This window comes from Lytechinus variegatus, chromosome 13, assembly GCF_018143015.1.
Source record: "Lytechinus variegatus isolate NC3 chromosome 13, Lvar_3.0, whole genome shotgun sequence".
In the NCBI taxonomy this organism is placed as follows: Eukaryota; Metazoa; Echinodermata; class Echinoidea; order Temnopleuroida; family Toxopneustidae; genus Lytechinus; species Lytechinus variegatus.
The window spans coordinates 22,081,299-22,106,235 of record NC_054752.1 but is presented as its reverse complement, the minus strand read 5'-3'; the positions used below and the strand labels follow the sequence as shown (position 1 = coordinate 22,106,235).

General features: G+C 38.6%; 1 protein-coding gene across 1 annotated transcript in view; it reads left to right on the top strand.

Moving 5' to 3' along the window:
• Window positions 1-22,556, top strand: part of LOC121425878 (growth factor receptor-bound protein 14-like) — a 42,738-nt gene extending 20,182 nt beyond the window's left edge. Inside the window, exons 4-14 of the mRNA XM_041621963.1 lie at window positions 1,694-1,771; window positions 7,299-7,458; window positions 12,609-12,730; window positions 15,013-15,105; window positions 16,104-16,244; window positions 17,022-17,132; window positions 17,782-17,967; window positions 18,765-18,881; window positions 20,530-20,737; window positions 21,310-21,491; window positions 22,290-22,556. Coding sequence (XP_041477897.1) covers window positions 1,694-1,771; window positions 7,299-7,458; window positions 12,609-12,730; window positions 15,013-15,105; window positions 16,104-16,244; window positions 17,022-17,132; window positions 17,782-17,967; window positions 18,765-18,881; window positions 20,530-20,737; window positions 21,310-21,491; window positions 22,290-22,421 — 1,530 coding nt within the window. The 3' untranslated portion in view covers window positions 22,422-22,556. The remainder of the gene's footprint in view (window positions 1-1,693; window positions 1,772-7,298; window positions 7,459-12,608; window positions 12,731-15,012; window positions 15,106-16,103; window positions 16,245-17,021; window positions 17,133-17,781; window positions 17,968-18,764; window positions 18,882-20,529; window positions 20,738-21,309; window positions 21,492-22,289) is intronic.
• Window positions 22,557-24,937: the final 2,381 nt, after the last annotated feature.

The following is a 24,937-nucleotide window of genomic DNA, read 5'->3' as shown; positions in this document are numbered from 1 at the left end:
GCCCCCATATGAAGCCACTTGTAAGATGTGTCCATCAACCTTTATTGATGAAAGCCATAACTCAGGCAAAACAGGAGCACATTCCTTTAGCTTACCCCTCCAGTGATGGACAAGCAAGGGAACTATTTAAAGGGATCAGTCAGCGCGGTGTCTGCGCAGTAGTCCGATGAGCGCCTTTGAACTTCACACAAAAGCGTGTCAGGATCGCCTGATTTATCGCTCCGCTTCAAAGGGGAGCAAGATTTTATTAGTCGGGTCAAATATGTCGACGGTGTGAGAATGGCAATAAAATGAAAAATGACCATAACTTTGTGAATAGAAGTGGTGACTCCAGATATGAAAAGGATACTATAGTATCACATGCAAATAAAAGATTGCTTTGCCTTTATCTTGGTTTGCACAATATAAAAAAATTGATCTAGTTTCATGAAGTGATATAGCTTCATAAATCTTGTTTTGTAATTTGTATTTCATAGGGTATATATATATAGGCCTATATAAATGTATCATTTGAAGTGTCAAATTCTTTAATAGGAAGAAAATAATTGTCAATTTTGAAGAAAATTTGTTGCTATTTGTCATATAGGCCCTACTATTAAAGAGAAATCTGGCCAATAACCTTAAGATGCGTCATAAATCTATTGGACTCATAAGAAATTGACTTCAAAGAAGTGGATTATACATGTAGGCCCACATTTTTTTTTTTTGCATAAACTGGTTTTAACAATTGCTTTGACTCTAGAGATTATTCAAGAGTTCAATTTGTTAGAAAGTCGACTGATCAATCCATATTTGACTTTCGATATGAATTGAGAAAATATTAACTCTGGTATTTATCGTTGTATGTGTGTGTGTAGGGGGGGGTGCTTGGATTTGAATTAGAAGAAAAGAATGAAGATTTACAGGTTGCTTATGAAATACCCCCTTCTCATTATAAAATCGAGATCCGCTCTATCCACGTGACTGCCTTGTCAGCTGCATTCCACTCGTGTAGGGCTCCTTCGGAAGATTCCTATCTTTAGGCTTGTCTCCTATCGTTTCTATAAATGGGCTGGTTTTGCAGACAACTGCAATGATTTGTTACTAAATAGAGGTACTATTAATTGAATCCCTGGGGATGCTTCTATGTCTAATTAATTCTTGCCTTATATAGGCCTATAATGCTTTGGCCTGGATGATATGCCATTAGAGGTGCTAATTTTTTTTTTACATCAAGTGATAAATAACTATCTCTCAAGGTTTAGGTAATTTTTTCTTGTTTGGTTAATGCTTTTATATTTAAATTTTACTGAAGATGCTGTTGTTTTCAATGTATGCTGTTATTGTTATCAGCAGCTGCAACATCATCAGAAACAGCACCATCATCATCATCATGATATTCATCATTGTTATCTTCATCATCATCATCATCACCATCATCATCATCATCACCATCATCATCACCATCATCATCATCATCTTCATCATCTTCATCATCTTCATCATATATGCAGCAAATAAAAAAAATTAAAAAAAATGTCACAAAAGATTTTTTCATTGAAGAAACAAAGAACTTTAATACAAAAGTCATTTATATAAACTTAGCTGGAAATAACTTGTCCATCAACTGAAAGAAAAATGTAGTTTGTACCCTCTGTTGTCAGACATTAGATGTGAATGTTCACATCTTTTCTATCCTTTTTATTCCCCACAGGAGGAATTATTTCTACGACAAAAGCTCAAAGAGAAGAAAACCATGGAAGAGACAAACAATAACGACAATATCACACAGGTAGGTCCCTTTGCTGAAATGCACAAAATTTATATTTTAAAATTTTTTTTCGTTAATTTTGTGTGTGCAGAATGTGAAGGTACTGGCAGATGTTTCACCAAGAGTTATTGTCTTCAAAAGATGAAGAAAAATGCTGAAAACCAGTTTGTCTAATTTATGAGGTTTAATTGCTGATTAGTCTCATCACCAATATATTGATGACTCTTTAAGGCTTCGCCAACTTGGTCATAATGTTGTCATCCTAATTCAGCTCTTTCTGAGTGGAGCATGATATACCAGATTTCATTCTCCTCTTTCCTTCATCAAGATGAAGTATAGATCTGAATATCTTATTGCTGCAAAACATGATATGATTAAGCAGCATTTTCAAAAGTCTAGGGGGTCTACATTTTACAAGCTCTGCTTTTTAGTAGGCCCCTCCACTTTTTTTCATTTCATTGCTACGTTTCAATCCTGCATATGTTATGCATTTTTTTTTTCATTGTAAACATGATTACGAAATGTACTTTGATGATTGTGGAATATGAATATATCAATAAATAAATAAATAAAGTTTGTTTTTGTTATGGAACTTGTATATACCTGCATTTGTACATGTACCTTGTAAATCAGTTTTTCGTACCCTGCTAAAAGAGAGAAATTTTGAAAAGCTGAAATGTTGAAAACTTTGACAGTGATGCTTAATTTATCCTTTAAAAATAGTCTGTGACTGATCCAATCAACTTTTCTTCCAAATCGATGGTAGTCCAGATGAGACCTATGAAATCTGGTCGGCTTTTGTAAGCTATGGATGACTTCATGCGTGACTGGTGATCGTTTCTCATGCTAAGCGATATATCCCCATCTAGCTGACTTTGCAACTTAAAACATGTGCCAGACATGTACGTGTAAAGTTGTGTATAACTTAACGAACAACTGGAAATTAGACGAAATGGTATTAGACCAAGCGGTTGTATATCTAACATACTCGTGCATTTTGGAACGAGTGTTGAGTTATTCAGCAAGCTTCGAGGCATGATCAACATGAATGATACTATGCTGTCTTCTCTGTCGGGTGTAGGTGAGTGACCGATCAAGGTCATGGACACATACTCCTGTCAAGGTGGGAGAGGGCCAGAGAAGGGAGAAGGCTCTCGCTGTTATTGTCAAGGCAATTGAAGAACCGGGCCGTGTTAAACTGAAAGCTTTCTGAAAGTGATTGTAAGATTGATTGCAAACAGTAACAATTACAATCAATAGTGAAAACCAGCCTTGTAATCAGGAGGGTTAAATAGAGCCAGAGAAAGGAGAATGCTCTTGCTGTTGTCTTCATGGTAATTGAAGATCCGGGCCACGTTACATATAGCTTAGAGAGTGATTTGTGTGATTGACAAGTAAATGATTACAAACGATTACCATTGTGATCAATGGTTAAAACCAGCCTTGTAATCACGAAGGGCGCTGTGAGAAAGGAAAAATTATTTTACTGTTATCATGGCCATTGAAGATGCGGGGACTTGTAACACAAAGCTAAGAGAGTTTATTTGTAAGATTGATTACAAATGATAATCATCACAATCAATTGTGAAACCAGCCTTATAAACAGGAAGGGGGAATGGTCTAGCTGTTATCATCAAGGCAATTGAAGATCGGACCCTGTAACACAATGTCTAGAGACTGATTCATGAAATTGATTACAAACATTGACCATCGTAATGAATAGTGAAACCAGCCCTACAATCGGGAAGGGGGGTTCTGAGAAGGAAGAATGCTCTTGTTGAACTTGAACTGAGGAATCAGATGACAAGGCAATTGGACACGTGGACCCCGGTTACACAAAACGGGGAATGATCATACAGTTGGGTCATGCGATTGATTGCAGGTGATAACCAATGCAATCAATCATGAAACTCACCCCTATAATAAGCTCTATAGCATGGGACCCAGGGACTCTTGATTTGAAGTACCCATTAGTTTGGGAAGTGGATGAGGATGCGGGCATCCTGCTTTCTTCATTTAGGAGCCGATGAGAACGTGACGCGATTCTATCTATTTGAAGTTGACATCGATTTCTGGAGGGAACTTGAGGGGGCATGTTCGCACTGCTAACTGCAGCCTTGTTTTACAAACATTTGCATTTGGAAAAAATAGTTTCTACTTTGCAGTCGGTCAGATGTTCGTTTGGATGGACATAATTTGGGAAATGAGTATTTGGATCAGTAATGCCTTAATTTCTTTAGGAGTGGAGATACTCTACAAGTGCTTGCAGGATTCCCTGAGGACTTAATTATGCGGAGAATGACAGTGTGACCAGTCCCTTTTACATTGAACATTGGAATATAATACAAGAAGTATGTTCAGTGCCTTATCTACCCACACACACCTATTGCTGCATGACTAAAATGCATGAAACAGCAGTGTGGATATTCCCTTTTATCGTGAGTGAGTCGTTGAAGTGGCCAGCTCCTTCAGGTCGTCAACTCCTGCCAGGTACACCTAGGTGTTCAACCAAAGAAATAAAGAAAGAAAAGTAATGGATAATGCACTGAACAGCAGTGTAGATCTATGCAAAGTGGCTAGCTCCATTGGGGAAGCTTTTCAAGAAACAAGTATCAGTGATTTTAACTGTTTAGTTGTTGTAAGCTACCGAAATCCTTGGACCTGATTGGCTGAGAGCTAATTTGTCATTGAAACTCACTGACAAGATACTTCAAGATACCCTCCCTAGGTCATCAACTCCTCCTGCCAGGTACGACGACGAGGTGTTAAAACCAAACAAAGAAAGACAAGCAGAGGGCGATGAAGTGGAGCATTAAAATTATTCAAAAGGTTTTCTCCCCGTTCGCCGGTTCGCGGCCCGCCAACGAAATCCAAAGATGCATGTGGGATGCATCAGTCGGGTAATTCAATCAATACTCCTCCAGCCAAAGAAACTTGGACTCTAATCAAATCAAGTGGGAAATCTTGAACTTGTAGTCAAGGAAAGCCGAGACTCTTCTTTCCTCGCCGAAGGGCCTTGATGTCGTTGTCCTTCACAATTCCTTTTTATCTTGGGAGCTTATCCAATGCCAAACTTGAGAAGAAGACACTGATCGCGAATTCCTCCCATGAACAAATTTCTTTTTTTTGTTATGTGTACCTCTCTGCTTCATGGATTCACTGCTCGTGGAAGAAAAAAAACCCACTTCCTGGGGCCCGTAACACTAAACTAAGGAATGATCGTAGAACATTTTTCTATGATTGATTCCATTGACTACAATGTACAATCAATCGTGCAATCAAGCGTACGATCAATTGCTAGCCTTTGTGAATAGAAATGTTTCCCTATGGATATGTATTAGGAATCGGATACATGTGGTGTACATGTATTTGCCTGACAAAATGGTGCAAAAATTGAAGAGGTTGCCATGATCTTAAATGTGTTTGTAGTCATCTTTCTGATATTTAAAAAGCAGTGAGTGTTCTTATATACATGCAGAGTATCAACTGTTATGTCCATATAAGGCTGATATTGTAGAAACATTTTGATTTTAATCTTGAACCAACCTTTTTGTCTACATAATGTAGACCTGTACTAATAATCATGTAGGCCTGTGTTGAGAAATTCATATTAAAACGATGGATGCCATGTTCCTCATCATGCATTGCCAATTTGCACTCATAGCATGTTAGTGATTATACCATGTTATGTAAGCCTCATCAACAGAGCTTGAACTTGTTCAAAATTCCAGAGCACTTCATCAATTTTCATGAAATGTAGAAGTTCCTCCATCAAATAACTGGAAAAGTTTGTTCTTGAGGCTTGGGCAAACACTGCATTTCGGAAGATAAAAGCCGAGTAATCTGCGCTACAATGTTTATTTATCGAAACCGTCCTCTGGCTCTATCGTATTTTATCAGCGCCTGGGCAACTTGATGCACTTTATCGCACGCTCTCGTAAGGGACTGTAAACATTTGCTGGTGTCATGTGAGGTGTGTTCTACAAACATCTGTGAGGATCTGCACGTGTGCTGCAATGTACCATGGCTGTACATGTATGCCGTGTTTGGGCTGTCACGTTGTGAAGTGTATACAAACATTAGCAGCAGGCATGCACACACACACAACCAATGTCAAAAAGAGCCTTCTGACTTCTGAAAGTCCCTCTACCATGCATTTTATTGCTACTTTAAATATTTTACTAGGCCTATTATGAATGGGTTATGAAATGTCAGAGACAGCTTAGCTTCACAAAGATGCGTGGTTATTTGCAGATTTTGATTATCAATTTTAATTGGTAACTGATGAGCCAATCTTTTAAATATAATGTACATGTAGGAAATATGCTGAATGGCTATATTTTGTTATCATTACTGGCAAACCTTTATAATGCGAGCCGTGGGTAATGATGTTTATGATGACATCTGATATAAAATAAATTGAATCATTAGCAATATAACATTTGAACACAAACTTAAATTGTTAGTGCTTTTTGTCAATGGATGAAAATAAAAAAATGGACTTATCGTCCATTTGCTTGTGAAGGATCATGGTGACATGAATTGAACAATATGCCCCATCCCTACTTTCATTAATGAATGGTAGCATCTTTCAATTGTTGTTTTACAGGTTGGTTTGATATTGTTTTGAGGTTAAAGAACATTGAAAAATAATTGACTGGGGTTATTTCTCGCAGATTCCCCAATAAGTGTTATATTAACCGGTGAGTATGAATGCCCGAATATGATTCTGAATCAAAAAAATTATTCACTGTACATCTATGATGTACTTGAATATTTTCTAAGTCACAATATTTCTACGTTGCGTGTGAACAATCCGAATATACTTGGATATCCGATCCCCCTGAACCCTATACCTAATCTAAACTCCATTTCGAAGAAGTAAGTTTCTGTATACAAAATGAGAGAGTGAGGGATGTGCAACAAATATTTGAAGATGAGCCAATGACAACAAGAAAAATCACCCGCCCTATCGGATGTCACATGACGCATTCATTGTTGTCGTGTTTCTATGCTACACTGTTTTTACTACATCGTAATTCATAGAAAAAAGAGATGGCTAGCTTAAGTTGTGTCGGACTTTCTCAGTTCTCTCGCGCTCTTTTTCCATACAATGATCTAAACCTCCCTCACTCTTTTACAGGGTGGGGTGGAGTGAAAAAGAGAGGGGTTTTCTTTTTAAATTTAATTTCCAGTTGTTTTCTCCTGTTCTGTTAATAATTTCCATTGAGAAGAGAAACAGAATATTTGTGGAATGTGAGAGAAATTGACTGTATACAACAACCCATTTGGGTACATGGATGAAGTCCATGATGTACGTAGTCATGAAATTCCATATGCTACATGGATATAGGATCTGTGCTATAAAGTTATAAATATAATGTAAAATATAGATAGAATGAGCAATGAAAATTAGCAACAGACTTGAGAGATTATATATCTTTAAACCTTTGAAAACACCATTCTCTTATTAGGTTTGTGGACAGGAATCACTGATTTCAGTCGGTAAAGGTTAATCTAAGTGTCAATTTCTCTTCCTCTTTCTCAGGCTTTGGTGAAGGTGCTCAGCGAAGACGGCATGACGAAGGTTTGTCAGGTGGACGGCAGTCACCGGGTGGAGGAGATCTGCCGACAGATGGTCGCTAGGAACCACGCCCTCAACGACAAGAGCTGGTCGCTTGTTGAAGAGCTACCCGACCTTGACCTTGGTAAGATGTTTGTTTCGCTTGAGCTTATATAAATGAGAAGTGGATAAGCGAAAATGAAGAATTGCGGGGAAATGATAAATACTGAAAATCTGTTTATTAGGGCCACTGGGAAAAATACAAAGTGGTCACTGGAGACAAGTATGACCTTTATAGGCAAGTTCTTTAACTGGTTACCTATTCCTTCAAATGAAAGACAATTTTGGTGGCCACTGAAGACAGGTAACCTTCAAGACCAGGTTTGAATGAAATCAAGAGAGAGAGAGAGAGAGGTACAGGGTGAGAGAACTGAAATTTTGTTGTTTAAGAAAATGGAATTATTCCAGTCTACCATGTAATAATTATACAAACTTTGGAACGAAGCAGATAACGTTCATGTTTCTGGTAGGTATAGGCGTTGCATTCGCTTTTTCGTGGTAAAAAAAAAACGGATCTGTAAGAAGAAAATCAGTATCTGGTTTGAGTTGCCCAGTTGCAAACTCTCTGCAATCTTATGTTTACTAACCATGAGAACCACGTAGTTCCTGCATCAACTTTGTTTGAATTAATAGAGAAAATTCAGTAGTAAACTGGTCACTGGTAATTTCTGTTGACTTTATCTCACTTCCCGATACATGTATAAAACGGATGTCATCTTAGACATTACAAATATTGCATCAGAAAATTTAAACAAATACATTCTTAATCAACAGATTTGCGGTTGCCAAGTATTTGCATTAAGTGGGAGTTTTGTAAGGGGGTTATGTCGTTTCACTCTTGTAAATTTCCGTAGATCACAAATGTCTGATCTTGTAGTAAAATTGTCTTTCCCCCCTTGTGCCTGTCTGCTCTGCCAATCATTGGTATTTTAATTACGCTCATATCTCTTGATAAACTGGCTATCGACAGCCAGCCATAATCTTCTTATCTTCATCAAATATGTAGAACGCAGTCACAATATGCCCTTGCCTTATGTTTTGGCTTGATGAAATGACGAAAATGAATAAAAGTGAAGTGGGCTTATAAATGTGGAAATTGACTTAATGGTTTGCTCTTCTGGTATACGCTGTTTACTCAAGGAGGTTGTAAAGGTTGTGATTTCCGCCTGCAATATTGGGCTAATTCACAGTGATGGTGCCAAAGATCAGTGGATGTCAATAATACAGGGCAGTAGAACCGTGTAGATCATTCCATAATTTCCTTGAGTAACATACGATGCCATTGAAACGGGTATAAACCACAATCGCACTAGGTGATAAGAGAGGGGACTCACCTGAGGGTTTGGCACGGAGATTTTAATGAGCGTCATTGACGGAGGTGTAATGTTTACAAACAGAGCTTGATCACTGTTGCTGTTTGAATGGGTACGGGAGTTCACTGGGCTATGCCTGGGTTTAGGCTAAAGAGTAGGAAGGGGTGGTAAATACAGATTGCATCGATGAGTCCATGGGGTGCTTATAAGTAGATCAGATGAGAAAGCGCGTTCTCGAAAGATGGCATGATTCCAATAATGTGTAAAGATCTTATCTAGAAATAGAGTGTTGAAATCGATCTTGTAACCTCCAGTTCAACCCTGTCTTTCCAGTCATCTTTCTCCGTATTCTTCCATCTCGCTTTCATTTTTGTCTCACCTGCGAAGCAAAGTGAGACTATAGGCGCCGCTTTTCCGACGGCGACGGCGGCGGCGACGGCGGCGGCGGCGGCGGCGTCAACATCAAATCTTAACCTGAGGTTAAGTTTTTGAAATGACGCCATAACTTAGAAAGTATATGGACCTAGTTAATAAAACTTGGCCATAAGGTTAATCAAGTATTACTGAACATCCTATTAGAGTTTCATGTCACATGACCAAGGTCAAAGGTCATTTAGGGTCAATGAACTTAGACCATGTTGGAGGAATCAACATCGAAATCTTAACCTGAGGTTAAGTTTTTGAAATGTCATCATAACTTAGAAAATATATGGACCTAGTTCATGAAACTTGGACATAAGCTTAATCAAGTATCACTAAACATCCTGCATGAGTTTCACGTCACATGACCAAGGTCAAAGGTCATTTAGGGTCAATGAACTTTGGCCGAATTGGGGATATCTGTTGAATTCCCATCATAACTTTGAAAGTTTATGGATCTGATTCATGAAACTTGGACATAATAGTAATCATGCATCACTGAAAATTTTGTGCAAGTTTCAGGTCTCATGATTAAGGTCAAAGGTCATTTAGGGTCAATGAACTTTGGCCGAATCGGGGGTTTCTGTTGAATTACCATCATAACTTTGAAAGTTTATTTGTCTAGTTCATTAAACTTGGACATTAGAGTAATCAAGTATCACTGAACATCCTGTGCGCGTTTCAGGTCACATGACCAAGGTCAAAGGTCAATGAACTTTGGCCGAATAGGGTGTATCTGTTGAATTACCATCATAACTTTGAAAGTTTATGGATCTGATTCATGAAACTTGTACATAAGAGTAATCAAGTATCACTGAACATCCTGTTCGAGTTTCAGGTCACATGATCAAGGTCAAAGGTCATGTAAGGTCAATGAACTTTGGCCATGTTGGGTTTTTTTGTTGAATAACCATCATATCTCTGTAAGTTTATTGGTCTAGTTCATAAAAAGTGGACATAAGAGTAACCATGTATCACTGAACATCTTGTGCGAGTTAGAGTAGTGTTCAAAGTCAGCACTGCTGCTATATTGAACCGCGTGATGCAGGTGAGACGGCCAGAGGCATTCCACTTGTTCCTTCTCCTTCACCCTCTCTTTTGATTCATTTTCCGTTGATACAGTACCAAGTAAAAGTCTTTGTGATCGCTTACCGCTACACACTAATTTTGAAAGTGTTTCAAACCACTCGATACTGTGTAGGTGGATGCAAAGATTTTCATATGGTAATGCATTGCATGTTGTTCTCCATCTTGTTCAATCTTTTTTTTTTATTCCTCCTTTCCTTTCTTTTAAAATTATATCTCTTCCTTCTTTTCTGTAACATTTCCTTCCTCTCTTATTTCCTTTCTCTTCTTTGTCCCTTGTTCCTCCCTTTTTCCTTCTCTTTCCCTTCTTTATTTTCCTATGTTTTTCCTTTCTCCACCTTTTACCCGCATCATCTATCCATCTTCGTGTCACCATCTGCCTGTCTCTTCTTCCCCCTTATTTTCCTTTCTTGTCATTCCTCCTTCTGTCAATCCCTTCCATCGTTCTTTCTCACCTCTCTTTTCACCCTATTCTTGTTCTGGGCCCTGTCTTACAAAGAGCTGCGATTGATCCAATCAACCGCAACTATGGAAAGCCAGCAAAGTCAATGTATAAAATGCATGTTTGTTAAAAAAAAGTTCGAGATATGAATGTATATCCATGAATTCATTGATTTCTTGACAATTTGGTGTGTTCACCTTTGTTTACAAAGGACATTGTGCAAATTCCCTGGAGAAAAAATTATGACCGCGGTGGATTTCCATAGAAATACGATTGATCGTAACTCTTTGTAAGATGGGGCCCTCATCACCCTTTCCATAATTTCCTTGACTCTCCAACCCTACTAGGTGCCAATGGAGTACTTTGAACCAGCATAGCTTCCTTCCAGCTGGCATTGGGCCAAATATGAAATGTCTTTCTTTCATTTTAAATCCCTCTCTGGGCCATAAAATCCACATTACTGTCAGTCTTAGATATAGTATATTTACATATGGTAAAGTAGTCCACATATTGCTATTGGCCTCCTGCATGAGTCCTGTATGTGAAATTTTAGTGGATTTGTGAAAACAAAATCCATAAGACAGATGGAGTGGAAATATGAGGAAAATTGGGGGGGGGGGGGGGGGGGGGGGTAAATGTGAAAGATGGAGATTGTGGCCGTGGATTAAGTGAGAAAGGGGTTTTGAAGGGAGATATTGGAGTCAGTGAGGGGAGGGGGTGGGGGAGTTAAGGTAAGGCTGAAGGATGGATGGAGTAGGTGAGAAAGGGAGGGGGTAAAGTGAGAGATTGGAGTTGTGTGTGTGGGGGGGGGGGGAGAGTAGGCTTTAGCATGAAAGAGAGGAGGGGATGGAGTGAGTGAGAAAGGGGTGGGTTTAAAGTTTGAAAGAGAGAGACATTGAACTTTGTAGGAGGGGGGGGGGGGGTACCGGGGTAGGAAGGGAGGTGTGGAGTACAGTGTAAGTTAGGAAGGGGGTTAAAGTGTGAAAGATAAAGCTTTAAGTTTACGTTTTCCGTATTATTATGATGATATGTTTTTTTGAGGAAGAGAGAATATATATTTGAGGGTGGATTGTCAGAAAAAGCTGATCGATCTAGTCTTGGAGTTCAACTAAATCCAAGGTCATGCATGTGGATGCCCTTTTTGATCCAGTCTCAATGCCTTAGAGGTTTAAGGCCAGGTTTCTCTTTTTTCCCCATTTGGCAGCAGTATAGACAGATATGTGCCCTGTAGGAAAAGTGGCCTTGCCCTTCGAATGTCAAAATGTAAGGTCTACAAGTAGCTTGCTCTCTGATGGCATTTTAGTCTTGAGCTGAGACTAATTAATGAGCCATTCTAACGTGCACATAAATGTGATAAATTATTGATCTGGCAGTGGCAGGAGGGCACGCGGCTGTAAATGTGACAGGAAAGCGTTAGCTTGAATTAATCCAAAGTCAGTGTTTTCATATCATTCTAGAAGAACAGGAAGGGGTGGGGGGGGGAATGAAGTGCTATATCTTAGGAAAACATTGTCTGAAGAAAGTGCTGAAACCTTACCCCTTCTAACATGAAGTCCCAGTCCTGTAAAACGGAAAAGTTTACAGGGTGTCCGGCAGGGCAATTTCACTCCCAACGAAAATGTCAGATGAGCCCCGGTCAATTCCCATTTACTGCTTATCCAATGTAACAGATTTAGGCAGTAGGTTGTGAACATTTGCCCCTGAAAATATTTCTTTTTGTGTGTGTGTGGTGGTGTAATATTTGTGTACCTCATAAACTTTTCGTCTATTTCTTATTTATCTCTGATTCATGATTAAAAGGAGATAGAAATTGTTGTTATTGAATACACATTCATTTCAATTTATGTTGACCAGAATAGAAACAGGTGGATGCAGCATATGCTTTGAGTTTTGACACTGTCTTTAATATTACTTTGAACTTTGAACTTTTTTGAACTTATTACCTTATATGTGTATTATCTTCTTTGAGTGCAGAAAGGACGTTAGAAGACCATGAGAGTGTATTAGAAGTCTACAAGCAACACCTCAACTCTACCCACGGGAAACTCCACTTACGAAAAGACTTTAGGAAATATGAGATGTTTCTTAATCCAGGGGTAAGAAATGCTTTTTCTTTTTTTCTCTCTTTTTTTTCAATCCGTCTTTCTTTCTTACCTTCACTTTTTTGTTGTTTTTCCCTTTCCTTTTCTCCCTTTCTTTTTATCAGTGTTTGATTGTTCATTCATGTTTCTTCCTTTCTTTTGCTCTATTTTGTCTAACCTTCACACTAAAAACATATTCAACGCGTCATGTAATTCTATCAAAGTATATATCGCTGTGTCGGTGCAGGAACGCCCTTAGCACCACATTTTTCGCACACCCTATCAGTGCGGAAATGCCCTTACGCAATGTCTATGTGCGCGCAACTAAGGGCGTTTCTGCGAGCATGCAATGCGCAAAAGTATGGTGCTAAGGGCAGTCCTGCAACAACACAACGATATGTTAGGCAAATGTTTGTATTTGAAATAATGTTCATCATATACAGGGTATTACAGCAAGTTACATGGAATAAATGTTTGTAATGAAATTTTTCTGTGATACTGCTAAACATGCTAAATATCAGACTTCTAACCCCTCCCCCCTGCATTTGAAAGTTTATGATCTGTTTTACATGGGTGTGGTCGAGGCTTGATTTTACCTGCCTTAGACTTGGCCTCACCCTGAGTCAAAGTCAATAGCCGAGCATGTTCCCCAGTGGCCTCATGACTCGGAACTACCGCCACACCTACATCTATGCTGTTTTATCAAGTGTATATTGAGATTGAACTAGTCTTGTGATAGTTTAACCCATCTTTATTCTCATTGAGTAGGATATACATTTAAATTGAACTAATGTAATAACCTATTTACTTTTATAATGACCGTTGTATCAAAGAGGTAAAAGAGTAATGATATGTGTGCTACATAAAGAAGAGTTGAATGTGATATTAAAAGAACAAGTGACCTCCAAGACCATGATTAGAGAGAATGCAATGGAAATCAAAGACTGAAATATGCCTAGTGAAAATAGTCCAATGGTTTCTTGTGGACAAGGAAATTGATTTCTCTATTTAGTTTAGCCTTGATGATAAAAAGGATTTCAAATACAGAAATATGTATAATTTCATGTTGATAGAGTAGGAGGAAGGAAGGTTTGAAGGTTGACAAATCTTGTGAAGAATCATGCTCTTTATATGAAAAGCTAACATGTAGTAAGGTTTCCTCTTTTTTTCCCTTCAAATTGTAAAAAAAAAAATATCATGCTCTCCAGAGTCAGAATTTTTAACCAAAGGGTAAGTTTTTTATTTAAAAAATATGGCTATGCCCACCATGTTACTTATTTTAAGCATTCCGAGGAAGCAATTCATAAAGATTGATTGGTTTCCCTGAAAATCCTGCCTTAAATTATAAAAAAAACAAGGATATAACTGGTATTTGTTTTATAAGAAAGGAATGGAAATCATATTCTGAAGTTAAACCAGTCTGTGTAACAGAAGGTAGGTTTGATCATCTTTAGTAGCATTCATCCGTCATACTCCGTAACATATCCTGAAATGACGGTATAATTTTCACGGATATTACCCCATTTCTTTTATCCTTTCCTTGGTTTCGCCTGGAGGAAGCGGCCTTGCGGAGTCTTGGAATTAAAGAGAACCCATGGCAGTCAGGACCCTGTAAAATGAAGCCTTGCGATTGATTCTAGGACTGACTTTTACAATCGATTACATTGATTATTGTGTATGATCAGTCGTAAACGTCAGCCTCGCAATCAGTTGTATGGCTTCATGTTACGGGTTCCAGATTGTACCTGACAATGAAACAATGATTGATCTGTAACACAAACCGCTTCGCATCCCTCCAGCCATACAGCCCCATTTTTTTTCTCCGAAGTCCATTCCCTTCCCGATTGTGTAAAGGCACAATGCTCAAATTTATTAATGCAATATGAGTACAGTGCTGTCGGGGAAAAACGAAACCATTATGAACCCCAGCAGGGGTCACTTGTATGCCCCAGTCTTTTTTCATCTCCTGTCTGATCAAACCTTTGAAATAAATGGTCATGAAATAATGTATTTAGTTCAAAAACCTAAACCATGTATAGTTTGATGTGGAGTTAATTTTATCTATCTTCCTTAATATAAGCTGTAATATACATGTCAGTATTTTTATACAGAGGTTTTCACTTTAGAAATGTACATGAAGTTGGGAAAAGAGAAAAACAGGAAGGGGAAAGACTTCTGTCTCTTAAAAGCAGAGACGAAGCTCGGAGTGAAAACACTCCAGCGTTTGTCGATTGGTATTTGCAAATGTGCCAATAATGTCTCAAACACTTGTCGCTTTCATTTCCTTTCGCCTGCAGCAATTCTTCCCAGCGCACATGGTAGCGGACCCGAGCGAGACGGCCGATAATTTATTTGAGAAGCCGAAGAGGCCCCGACCGCCATTAATACTGGTGAGTGTTTTCTCCAAATGGGGTAGAGCAATGGTCTGTTTTTAGATATGATAATTGTTGAATTGTGGTGTGATGTGTTTTATTATGTGGTGCGTGGCCTCGTTGCAGTTCACCCGACGCAGGAAGCATGTCTCCCGAGGAGGCCCGTTGCCTGGTGGCATTATCCTGGCAATTATCGATGAGAATGAATTTTACATTGTCATACGAGCCAGTTTGTTCTACTACTCCATTAGATGCTGCTATTTCTGATCTTAATTTCCCATGTGAGATTCCGAATTCCTAGTATTGATTTGCTTGAAACGGAAAACATGTCTGAAAAACAAGGGAGTTTAAAATAGATGGCCGTCCAAGACGTACATGTAATCTATCCATGTGTTGTTATCAAGGGTGCTGTTGTTTCTTTATGATGTAATTCTGTCGGGTTATCAATCCTCTTGAAGGTGGCAATAATGATTATTCATAGAAAATTCTTAATTATATAGCTATCTTGCAGTATAAAAGAGAAATATATTATGAACATTTATATGAAATTTGGTGTTTTAACTCCGGACATAAAGAATGAAAATGAAAAGATTTTTTTATATCTATGATGGTGATGATGATGGTGAGGATGATGATGATGATGGTGAGGATGATGATGATGATGGTGAGGATGATGGTGATGATGGTGATGATGATGATAATGGTGGTGATGATGATGGTGATGATGATGATTAGGATGATGATTATGATGATGCTGGTGATGGTGATGATTGGTGATGGTAATAATTATTAAAACGGTGATAAGAATGATGATTGTTGTGGTGGTGGAGGTGATGATGCACAAAGTCTATATTTGGCATTTGTCATACATGTATGTTTTGTTTGCCTTTTTTCAAGTTGAATGCTTTAGCTCAATAATGATGTCACTTTTTTTTTTAGATTAAAGAAGGAACCGTATTATTTCAACATATTTTTGGTTCTGGAAAGTATATTTACACATTGTTCTCCTCCTACAGGACATGCTTAGTCCAGTGGAGACTCTACCAGAGATTCAGGGCTGGCTTCATATCAGGGAAGGCCACAAGCGATCCTGGAAGAAGTACTTCTGCGTCCTCAGGGAATCTGGACTGTACTACTCCTCCAAAGGGAGTTCTAAGGTAATTGTTTTATCATCTTTAAGTTCCTGTCCCCGTAGTAGTACCAGGTCTTGTTATAATTTCTGGTCCCAAATGAGTTTTTGATCTACATGTATTGTCAAGAAATGGGGAATATGCCACTCCTCCAAAGAGAGTTTGAAGATATTTCTTTGAGTCCTCTTAAAGTTTCTGTCCCTCTAAGAATACCTTGTCTTGTTATAATTTCTGGTCCCAAGTTAGTTCCTTATCTGCTATCAGGGAATTTTGACTGTACTACTACTTGCCTAAAGGATGTTGTAAGATACTGTTCTAAAGGTAGTACTAAGGTCATGTCATGTTATCTGATCCAAATTTGTTCTGCTGGAAATCAGAACTATACTATTCCTCTAAACGGAATTCCGAGGTAATTGTTTGGTCCTCTTTCGGATCTTGATCCTGATCCTGAATAAGTTCGTGGTCTTATGATATTTTCTGGTCCCCAGTTAGTTTATGAACTGCTATCATGGATTCGGGACTGTAGTTCTCCTCCAAAGGGAGATTGTTCCAGTCTGTTCTGCTGTAAATTTCTGACCCTCCATAAGTACCTGGTCAGGTATTATTTTCTTATCCAAATTTGTTTGAATTTCAGGAAATCTATCTTGTACTGTTTTGCCAAAGGTAATTCAATGAATATGCTGTTTTTACTTGCAAAGAGGCTGTACCTATTGTCCTGTGCCTTCTACATGAATTATGTTTTTTCTTGCTTTCCATAGATCAATTACAGCTTTTCAAACTGTTTAATTTGTGTTCTCTTTCTAGGACCCAAGACACCTGAACCACTTTGTGCAATTGAGTAACATTGAAATCTACAGGGCGTTGAACCCCAAGAAGAAGTACCACGCACCCACCGAGTTCATGTTCTGTACCAAGGTGAGTGAGAGAGGGCAGTATTTTACTGCGGGCCGGTTTCATAAAAGACTTACAATTATGAGACTTAACCATTATGGGAACTACCATGGTAACCTTGCTCATCAGCCAATTGCAATCAAGGTTTCCATGTTAGTTTCCATAATGGAAAGTTACCTTGATTGTAAGTCTTTATGAAATTGACCTCCAAGTCAAAATATGGATATGTGTTGTACCTAAGAGCAACCATGAGGAAGTGCAGAACATTCTAGCTTTGGACGAATGAATCTTTCAATTTGAGACCATCATTCTCAGAACCAACGATAAGTTGGCCAAAATGAATTTTGAGATTTAAAAAAAAAATGTTAAAGAAGCAAATCTTGAGCTTTAATATGATACACAAACTTGGCCGAATCAATTAACAAAACCCCACACAAGTACCATGTATTTATGTATTAATTTCATCCAATATAGAAGGATGATTTTAGTGAGATTTTTCAAAGAATGTTCTGAAAATGTTTTAAGGTTAGGGTTCACTCAACCAAGGTGCAAGTTAGGTACATTTAGGCCTGTTCCAAATCAACCATTCAATTGAATGAACTCATCGGATTCCATCGTGGACCTAAACTCATCCTGGATATTTTGTGTTCACCCCCCCCCAACCCTCCCGCAGACCAAGAACTCTAAATTCAGTGCAAAGGATCTGAGGTTAATGTGTGCGGAGGACGAGAAGACGCGGCAGTGCTGGCTGGCTGCCCTGAGACTCTTCAAACACGGTGAACAGCTCCTTGAGAACTACCAGAGGGCGCTAGAGAGAACCATCAAGACGAGGGAAGAATGCCAGGAAGTCTTGTTACAGGTATGTCCTTCGGGGAAGTCCATTTTCTGTCAGCCAACATTTTTACCCTTTCAAGAATATGTTGTAGCTCTGGTGTAATTTTCTGAAGATTTAGGGTTACGGTTAGGGTTGTAATAGTGCCTTTAATGGTTTAGGATGATGTGAGGATACAGATTAGGGGGCAGTTTTAAATGCAGTTTTGTTCTTTGACCAGGGGCCCGTAACAAAAAAGCTTAGCAATGATCGTAGATCATTTTTCTACGATTATTCCATTGACTACAATGTACAATCAATCGTGAAAATCAAGCGTACGATTAATCGCTAACCTTTGTGTTACGGGACCCTGATGTAAAGGTTTCTGATTTGGGTTATGGAATTGTTTTTGGTTTGGAGTGATAAGGATTTCTTCAGTTTCAGCGGCCCAGGAAGAAAGAAATAAGGAAATATTGATAAAGATTGAGATCCTGAAATATCATGGATATCTGCATTTCCCTAGTATGTTCTTTGGATTTTATCCCTTGACTTTAATAGTTCTGGAGGGCCGTATAATATCTAGATGCTAGTGTAGTGCCGCATTTTCAAAATGTACAACCTCTCTCTCTCTCATATTAATTCTGGAATAGAAGCAAAATTTGACCTGAACAATATAAATAATATTAATAATAGCTGTATTTATAACGCGCCTTTTGCCTGAGGATACAAAGCACTGCTATATGGCATCAAAAGTACGGACATTACTCATGAATACAGCTTTATATTTTCTACCAATTATATTGACCATTGGTGACTGACCATCGTCTTCCTTTGTCTGCATTCAGAACATGAAGAACTGTTCAGACCGTGTAGCAATGGATTTCTCTGGAACCCAAGGACGGGTCATTGACAATCCTAGCGAAGCCATCGCCATTGCAAGGCAGGAGGAGTTCAACTGGAGGGTAAGGTTCTGTTTCAGTACTGTACTGTCTTTGTTTGAATTTAAAACATGGGGAGGGGGGAAGATGGAGGAAGTTCAGGGCTCCCACAGTCATGGAAAATCCTGGAAAAATTTGTGGTCTGGGAAAAGTCAGGGAATTAGGAAAATTTGTGAAAAGTTGTGAAATTGCTTTTACCTCTTGGCTGTGGCAGCTTTCCAGTTTGTCGAGTCTCGCAACTCTCGTACCCTGTGATCATACTCTGCTGTTATGATAATTGGTGTTCATGATTTCCATTTTTTCCGGTTTGGTGACTTCCTAAATTCTACATAACCCCCGGGAAGTCACGGGAAAGCAGCGAATTTAGTAATGGAATTCTGTTTTCAAATTTCTGTGGGAATCCTTTGGAGGGAAGAGGAGAGAGATAGGATAGGATGAGAGTAAGGGAGAGGGAAAAGAAGGAGGAAAGGGGGAGAGGAAGAAGGAGGAGGATGAAGAATGAGAAAAAGAAATGGAGGATGAATAAGGGAGAATGGAAAAAGAAGTGAAGGTGAGGAGGAAGAGGGAAAATGAGAATGAAGGAGAGTGCAAGAAGAGAGGGAAGAAGGATGAGAAGAATAAAATGGGGGAGGAGGATTACCAGAAAGGAGAGAAGGACTGTTCAAAAAAAGTAAAGAAAAGATGGGGGATCATATTTTTTGGAATACAGGGGGAAGATGTGCACACATGATATTGTGTTTCTTTTGGTGCAATCAGTTTCCATTTAGCCTTGGTGTTGAGAGAAAAGGAAAGTTCATTTCTGACAGAAATATTTATAAATACGTGTAGGTGTATAACAAACATCGTCATCTGACACAATGCTCCAGTCTGGATTCATTTCAAATCAATATTTCACTTCTTCCTGCATCATTGATAATATTTGTTGTACTTCCGGCGGGATTTTCAATGGATGAATAAGTTTGTTGACCATTGTTTCTCTTGCCAAATTGCCAAATATGGTATTCCTAAAGTGCAACTCTTGATTACGCTTTACAAACATCCTGGTTTAGGAATCCCTTCCATTTCACACGTTCTACTTTTCAGAGTTATCCCAGATAGCGGTAATGATAGTATCGACTTTATTTGTTCTCATAAACAGCAATTCTTGCAGGATGTCGTACATGTACTTCGCTGTATGAATCACAGAGTAAAATGATAGTCTGTTTTGAAAACACGGTTGAAAATATTTAACATCTATATAAAGGTTTGGTATACACCATGTATTGTTATTGTGAGAAAGTGGAACATCATGTGGGATGCATGTGGCTTGAGCGATGGCTACATGTACATGAAATAATACTCCCAGCAAGCCTGTAATCATAATGGTTTAGCAAAATTTTCCATTTATCAGGGGTTTGAGAGTTCAGATTTTTATCTGATTTCAGATTTTTTTTCCAGCTTAATTTCAGCTTTCTCTTTCCTCTGTACAAAATAAATGGGAGCTCATTCTATTTCAGACTTTTTCACCCCTCCTCAGCTTTTTTAGATCTTTTTATTTGTGACCATTCACACCCCTGATTTATGTTGTCTTGGCTTGTGCCGTAGGTGTTTGTTTATTTTAGATGTTGGTGGGGAGGGGCATACTTTTAATTAAAATTATGAAGAATTAACTTTTTTTATTTTTTTTATGCAGAGACGAGGTGGTCAGCGGTCCCTCGATAGCCCACTCATAAGTCCCCGAGTGACGACCAGCAGCCCCCGCTTCAATTTCCCTCCATCCTCCGGGGGTTCCAACAGCCCCCACTCCCAGCTATCGAGTAGTCCCAGGCACAACAACCCCAGCCCTCGTAGTCATCATAACACCAGTCCTGGGGCCTGCAGGAGGGGTGGTATCAACTCAGGTGAGCAAAGCACAACGGTAATGAATGGTTTGGGTGGGGTTGTAACACCACGTATGGAGTTTTCAGGAGGGATGGTGTATTTGTGAGCAAAGCATAGGGGTAATGAATAGTGAAAGGGGTAATAAAATGGTTTGGGTGGGGTCATCATTCCACCCGTTGTGGGGTGTGCAGGAGGGGTGGTATCAACTCAGGTGAGCATAGCATAGGGGTAAATAATGCTTTGGGTGGGGTGAGTGGGTTGGGGTAAGTTGGTTTTAAGTCATAGGTTTACAGAACAGAAGAAATCATAATCAAGGGATGGATAAAATTGACATTCAGAGGCTGTTGATCATTATAGACATTGATAATTTCAAAATTGCTCTAGAAACCCATTTATCTAAAATTGCCTTCCAGTAGTTTCCTTTCATCGTCATGACCGTGCTTCTTTTATCCTTGTCCCTTCCAGCTCCATGTAACTATTCTCTTATTTTCTTTTCGCAGCGCCTTGAGCACATAATCAATGTGGATTTGGCGCTTTAGAAATACTATATTATTATTATTATTATTACCATCCTCATTACCTTGCCTGACAGGTATTCACATGACACAGCCATGGTTTCACAGCGGACTGACGCGGGACGAGACACACGCCCTCTTTGCCAAGCAAGGTATGGTCGATGGCATGTTCCTGATTCGGGAGAGTCAACGGATCCCCGGAGCATTCGTCCTCTCATTCAGCCACAACCAGAAGGTCAAACACTATCAAATTAACATGGTGAGTATGGCAGTAGTAGTAAAAATTACAAGATGGTATTACCATGCCACTTAATCTTTGAGCAATTTTCTTAATTTAAAAGTAATTTAAATTTTTGTATCAGAAGATAAGAAAGAACATTTATTTACATTCAGTTAGTTAAGAACCCAATTCTTTTTTTTGAAGAATATATCTTCAAATAATAATAATAATATCCGCATATATACCCAGGGTAGCCACTTCAGATCCAAAACCTGGGGGGTGTTTCACAAAGATTTAAGTATGACTTAGGTCGCACTTAAATGTCGACGCGTACATGATATGCAACGCGCAATCTTATTGATCAATACGCAGTAGTGCGCGTCCTCTTGGCATGATCTGACCAATGCTGTCATGCCTTTTATACTGCGCGCAACTAGGCATTTAAGTGCGACTCTAAGTCATACTTAAATCTTTGTGAAACACCCCCCTGTTCTCTCAGTGGGCCCTTCTATTATTATACAATTCAAAATGATTTCTTTAAAGAGAGATTACTATTTTTCCTGGAGAAATATGGGAATAAATACATTGGTGAGGGATTCAAATTAATTATTATGCAGGTATTTTTGTGATGAATGATTTTCAATCTTAAACTAGGTTACATTGTTCTGTGCTAAACTATTTGGGATAGTAGTAGTAGCTGCTGACATCAAACAGAAATAGTGAATGGGAGAATAAAAGATGCACTAGGTCCATGTTTCTGATAAACTAAGAGATGAAAAATTTGATGAGGGAGAGGGTAACAGAAATCTCTTTAACTCTGTTCTTTTTTTCGTCCAGGTCGAAGACGGTATCTACACGATAGACGACGGAGGAACGCGCTTCACTGACCTCATTCAGCTCGTAGAATTCTACCAGCTCAACTCAGGGGGGCTCCCGACAAGACTCTTACACATCTGCACAAAACTGTGAACGGGATCGCCCGCCGCCCCGATATCTCTATTGCAATTTATTTGATTGAAGATATACAAACCGTGAAAGACGTATATATATATTCTGTGGAAGATATTATATGGGAGCTACACATACTACTTGTCCGCAATGTTTGCGTATTTAAAAACTTTGTGATGTTACTCGATATTTTTTTAACGAAAAGGAAGCTATGTCAGCTATCTTTAATGACGTGTGACAGCTGTTGCTGTTTTGAGAGGCGTCCTATAGGGGGCGCAATTTTGCACCCTCGATGACGTTTTATTTATTCTTCTGGTGGTGGAGTAGCCTGGTAACCTTATGAACTTCGATGAAGGATTCTCGCGAATTCAAAAAATGTGACTTTTGTAACAAACATTGGATGTTGATGACGTAATTTCCCACGAGTGAACCATAACAGTATTGAGGACGCGACAACGGACGGTTTAAGTCGTCGATCGTACTTCTTTGACAGAGATTTGAATGCGAGGAAAGCAACCTGTGGATGCATTCAGGTCTTCGCGATGGTGGAAATGTATGATACGATATTTATATCTGGTTGCTATCCCTGCAATTCCGGTCTTGACGTATATGTGCATCAAGATTTCCTGGGAGAAATGTATTCTATATATTTGTTAAAATTGTGATAATGGATGTGTATTGTCTTAAGTTACCTGCTGATGACAAAAAAAATCATCAGAGGTAACAATAATTGGTGGTGGGAAAGATGTGTAAAAGACAATTATTAACATTATTGAAATAATGCACCGCAGAGATAATTATTAACATTATTGAAATCAAGCTATATGTAGTCATAGATCTAATTCAGGAATAAAATAACTTGTGAGGTGGATTCCTCACGTTTTTGATGATGTTTATTGATAATAATCTATTTTCTATTTATTGGTCAAGTGGTGATTGTCTTGCTATTCAGTCCATGTTGGTTTATAGAATATCCAGCTGTTCCAAAGTGTCTCCTTTCAATGACAATTATGGATCCTTGCACGGGACGGACGTGCTTCATTTGATTGTGAACTCACCCTTAACAGTATGAAGCATAAAACAGTCTTTATAGCACTGTAAACATACATAAGACACATTTAGCTGTCATGCAATGCACAACAAATATTGAATTCATTTTGTGAAAATACGTGAATTGATGATCACATTTGAAACTCAATCATGTAATCATCTCATTTGGTGTATGTTTCTGGTGCAATTTGGGACCTTGTCCGAAGCGAGAAAAGTTAATTGTAACAAAGCTTTCTTCCACTTGCACTTCTAGCCCGGTGGGTCGTTGGAGGCGATTCCAGAGGGCGCTACCCATAAATCTAATATAGCCTTGATGCCTTGTTAATAATATCAGTTTGCAAGGCATGCTAATATTTTGTTTCACTCTCTACCAATCTTGGGTCCTGTGTGACAGTGGTTTGCAATCAATCTCATGCACATAATTCTCAACATACTAACCAATCACAATCCAAGTCTTGAATTCACAATCAATTGCAAATTTCTGGTGTAACAGTGCCAATGTTCAAAATTATTTACAACAGCTTTGGCTTATCTAAAAAAAAACACACACACACATATCTAGTACAAGGGGCACTGTCTCATAAAACTTGTCTCTGCTATTTGGAAATTGAAAAAAAAGTACTTTCGATCAATCAAATTTTACCATTTCGGTAGCTTATAACACTAGCTTACAACTTGCCATTAGTGGAGTTCCATGATAATGGGCCCTGATACAATCATCTTCTGTTGCATCCGATTGATTTTAAACTTGTGAGTGACGACAATTGTGACAATTATTTTGGGGTGGTAATTGATAACACTGGGTGCTTGCTCATGGCAAGGAAGACTCTTCCAAGATCTTATTAACCAAATAATGTTCATATGAGCTGTTAATTGTACTATGTTATAACAATTTACTGATAATATATTCCATGACTGACATCAATCGCTATACTTCCCCCCCCCCCAAGTCCTTAACATGATTGGCATTTTAATTATCTGGCAGCAACTCTGTTATTCCACAGTTCTAGCACTTCATAGTACATATAAATCCCCTGCAGCACCAACTTCGCACCTCATAATTCACATAAATTACATTAAGCACAATTTTCCATAGCAATGTAGGTTGGATTAGCAGAAACAGATTTATATTAGTCTCATGCACTTTGCACTGGATCTAGACGAAAGGAATATCTCCCATGATATACAAACATCTGTCATTTATAAATGCACTTCATTCCTCGAATTCCTTTAGCATTGTATATTTCAATAATTCAAGCCTATTTTACAAATAGGTTTGTACTGTGACCGTCATATGCTTTAGTGCCAATGCGTATGTGATATCTAACTCGTCCACTAAAGCACCTGCTCTGACAGCTGTGGGCATGCATTGTCTGTGGCACTTTATTGGTAATTTAAGTCAGAATTTCTTGTACTAAGATGGTGTATAATTAGATGTTTTTCCATAAAAGGTGTCTGTAAAGTTACACGTTTTTACTTATGACTGG